The 4,105-nt window shown below is 36.3% G+C and overlaps 1 protein-coding gene across 1 annotated transcript in view; it reads left to right on the forward strand.

Moving 5' to 3' along the window:
* Positions 1–4,105, forward strand: part of LOC108571905 (protocadherin-15) — a 54,345-nt gene that overhangs the window by 32,256 nt on the left and 17,984 nt on the right. The window contains exons 9-14 of the mRNA XM_017934063.1: positions 201–488; positions 1,138–1,455; positions 1,999–2,139; positions 2,463–2,747; positions 3,157–3,330; positions 3,606–3,815. Of these exons, the coding sequence (XP_017789552.1) occupies positions 201–488; positions 1,138–1,455; positions 1,999–2,139; positions 2,463–2,747; positions 3,157–3,330; positions 3,606–3,815 (1,416 nt within the window). The remainder of the gene's footprint in view (positions 1–200; positions 489–1,137; positions 1,456–1,998; positions 2,140–2,462; positions 2,748–3,156; positions 3,331–3,605; positions 3,816–4,105) is intronic.

Consider the following 4,105-nt stretch of genomic DNA (forward strand, 5'->3'; position numbering starts at 1 on the left):
TCGACTGTAATTATCGGTCGTTAAAAATGATTTAGGCTGCAATAAATAATGGATATAACTATCAGAAGATCATTATTTTTCTCTGTAGATTGTCAGATTTACACTTACTTGAATTTAAACATCTCCAAGAAATCTAAACATAAGAGAAACCGATTACTTTTAACACAAGAATTAACGAACTATCGAAAAACGATGTTTAGGGTCCTGAAGATCCAAAACCAGCGTACACGTTCGAATTAACAACCAATTTCTTCGCGATCGACTCCTCCGGGATGTTGGTCGTAAACGAAGAGAATTTAGACCGAGATCCTCCGAGTCCAGGACGTTTCCGGTTTCAAGTGGTTGCTAGAGAAAAAACAGGCGTCGCTGCATCTGCGCCATTATCCTTCGTGGTGACATTGAACGACGTTAATGACAATGCTCCTATGCTTCCTATGATAGCGCCTATCACTGTTCAAGCTGGAGAAACAAAGAGCGTGGTGACAAAGGTAGGCAAGCATTTACTACCGTTGATTCTACGACATTAACGACCAGAGAGGAACAGTCCCAAATGTCATTGAAGCAAATTTATATTCGCCGGTAGAATAACTTCTATTACGGAACATTTTCGTTTGAAATTTCCTACAGTTACCCTCCTTCACGCATATTTTTCCATGCAATTAAATACAGTTTCTATATATTTTATTTTACACCTGAAACCAGCAAGAAAATAACGCGACAAACTTTTTTAATCAGAAAAAAGCATGATAAAAAAGTAAAATTTTATTTCGAAAAACGACGTTTCATATGCGCCAACCTAATAACACAGTAAGCTTTAATTTTCGTATATTAAGCTGGACAGATTCTACAGAGGTACCGAGTATTTGTACAATTTATATTTAAATTATTGCCTACATATTCTACAAATTACAAATTACACGTTAATTCCCGTCGCTGAACACTTTTGCCTGGGATTATCGCTTTCAAAGGCCTGATAAGTGCGTAATAAATAAAAAATCTTGCTTCCGTTTCGTCGTTAAACAAACACGTCGAGGCGCATTTTAAACTAAAATTATCGTAGAGAACATTGCATATTCACACTAGTGCAATTTTTCCAAGTTAAAAGTTTTTCAAAATTTCGTCCAATCGTGAAATTAGGTTGAGGCGACGGACAACGACGAAGGGGAAAACGCCGAAATAACGTACAGCATCTACCACGTCTCGAATAACGGGCTGCACAAGTTCAAAATTGATCCAAAGACCGGCGTGATCGAGTCCGTAAGGAAATTGAACGCAGGCGAGCAATTCAGCATCACGGTTCAAGCTACAGATAAGGGTGGAAAATATTCGCAAACGATCGTCGAAGTGAACGTAATTCCTGGTCCCAATACCAGGAGTCCTGTTTTCCAGCAACCGGTGTACGAGGTGCAAGTCAGCGAGGGTGCTTCGATTAATTCCACCGTCGCGACTATTACTGCAAGTGTCCACTATTTTTAATATTCCTTTTTATTCTGTACCGAGCTACGAATTGTATCGAAAGAGTGAAGTGTTATTGATAGTGAAGGAGATGATCCTGGTATTTAAAAATTAATATTAATTCGAGCTTCATATCTTACAAATTGTAACTTTTTTATCTGTACTAATTACCGATTATTATCAAACTTAAGAAAAATAATTCCTCTCCTTTTATCGAGTTCTATATTTAATTTATGTTATAAATTAAGTCCAATTTATATTATAAATCACTTGTTTTTAAATTTCTGCTACTTATGAATTTTCATCGTAAAATTTAAGAAAACTAATTTCCCTCCTTTCGGTTAAATTTCGTTTACATTGTAAATTACTATTTTCAAATTTGTATAAAACTGGTACAGAGATACTTTCATGGAAACGTTAATTTTTAATGTTATTAGTCTAGTTATAATTGACTTTTACTTGATCGTCGCTAATTGCACACATGTCACCCACGTTACAGCCTCTCCTATCTAATCAATTTATACGCTTGATACCATTTAATAGGCAATTGATCCAGAAAACGACCCTGTGTCCTATTCCATCGTCTCAGGAAACGACCTACGTCAATTTGCAATCGGTGACAAGTCAGGCGTGATCACGGTTATAAGGAAATTGGACAGGGAGGACTTGACTCGTTATCAGTTGGTGAGTTTGCGTCTGAGAATCCTTCAACCGCTGTTTCGAATATCGCTGCATAATAATACAACCTTAAAATGCCCTTCAAATCTGAAACTTCCTTTCATTTTTCGCCGTTTCTTCCATCGAAACAATTTTTAAAAATTCGTAAATTTCATCTAAAAAATTTTTTATCAAATCTGAAACTTCTTTATTTTCTCGTGAAAAAAAATTCTTCCATCTTATGCACCCTTCGGAACCATTTAAGTTACGTCGAAAAACTTTCTCGTACCACCGCAGCCAGAGAAAATGTTCGCCGACTTACTTAATCACGACTATTTCCCCCCTGGTAGCTTATCAAAGCCGAGGATTCAGGTGGTCTGTTCAGTACAGCGACAGTAAATATCAAAGTGACTGACATTAACGATAAGAATCCCGAATTCGTGGATTTGCCTTATGTGTTCTCCGTGAAGGAAGGAGAAGCTCGGAAATTAATCGGCCGTGTGCACGCCGAGGATGCCGATGAAGGCATTAACTCTGAAATCACGTATTTCGCGCCGGATGATATACCTTTTACGGTGGACCCCGAAACTGGAGATGTCTTGACGAAAATCGTTCTCGACTACGAGCAAAATGATGTAAGTATTCGTCTCTTCTTACATCTACCATTTTGTAAACACGTGGAATTGTTTCCTTAGCATGTTAAAGAAATTTTTCAATCTACAATATTGACAATAATACCAAATAAAAGACTAATTCTCTGCATATGCCAGTTGAAAAATGAAAATACACAAAAATCTGTAATATTAATAATGATATCAAGTAAAAGTCTGTAATATCATTAATAATACAAAATAGAAGAATAATTCTTCGCATAGGCCAACAGAAAAATCTACAATATTTATTAAAATCAATATAGAATTCTAATTGAGCAAAAATGATGTGACACCAGAACTGATACACCCGTTGCATCAATATTACCTAAATAAACCAAAGCAAAAACTGTTAACTTTCAAGGTATAAACTTCAAATGACTTCATTTCGCAGGAATATAAATTTGTAGTAACTGCGAGGGACGGTGCTCCAGATTATCGTCTGGCTACTGCGACGGTAGCGGTGAACGTTATAGACGTTGAGGACGAAGTTCCCGTTTTCCATCAAAGTAGCTACGAAGCTCGAGTTAAAGAGAATATACCGGATTATACGGTGCTTCAAGTAACGGTGAGCTTGATGACATGATAAATAGTTGAAATTGTGCAATTTCATATCGAAATATTAATCTCTGATAAATTCCTTCCACTTTGTTAACGTAAAATTACAACCATCAGTCTGTAAAACTGAAAAAAGGACAGTGTTGTGTATGGAATGAAAATTGCATAGATAAATTATACGTTGCGTCGTCGATTCCCATCATAGCATTGTACTGGAACGAACATCGTAAATTCTGGACGAATGGCCATCCTCTTCACATCTAAAGCAAACGCAATTAATTCCAGGCCGATGATCCGGATACAAAGAAGCAAATCACATACATGATCAAACAAGGGGATACCGAACTCTTCGACATAGACCCCAAGACTGGAGTCATAAAAACCATTCGCGGGTTGGATTATGAGAGGGAGAGCCAGCACATCCTCGTAATTGGCACTGTTGAAAATACCAGTGATTTGCCAGGATCCACTACTAGGGTTGTAGTCAACGTTCAGGTATCGAGTATTAACATTTTTCTCTTATTTATTGGTCTATATTGTTATTGAAATTTTCAAGTTCTTTTTATTCGATAAATGGAGGAAAGGTTAATTAAAGATCCTTCTATGCAATAATCGATAATAGTTTTAATTAACAAGTTTCGATCGCACAATTTTCCTAGATTTTTATGTAAAATTTAGGCTGCCATGAATTGCTATTAATATTTTATCAATTTTACCAGTGAGACGAACTTTAACAAATTATGAACGAAGAAATATAAGGTATGAATTGTAGAGAAAAAAAAAAA

The sequence above is a fragment of the Habropoda laboriosa genome, unplaced genomic scaffold, assembly GCF_001263275.1.
Source record: "Habropoda laboriosa isolate 0110345459 unplaced genomic scaffold, ASM126327v1 scaffold67, whole genome shotgun sequence".
Lineage (NCBI taxonomy): Eukaryota > Metazoa > Arthropoda > Insecta > Hymenoptera > Apidae > Habropoda > Habropoda laboriosa.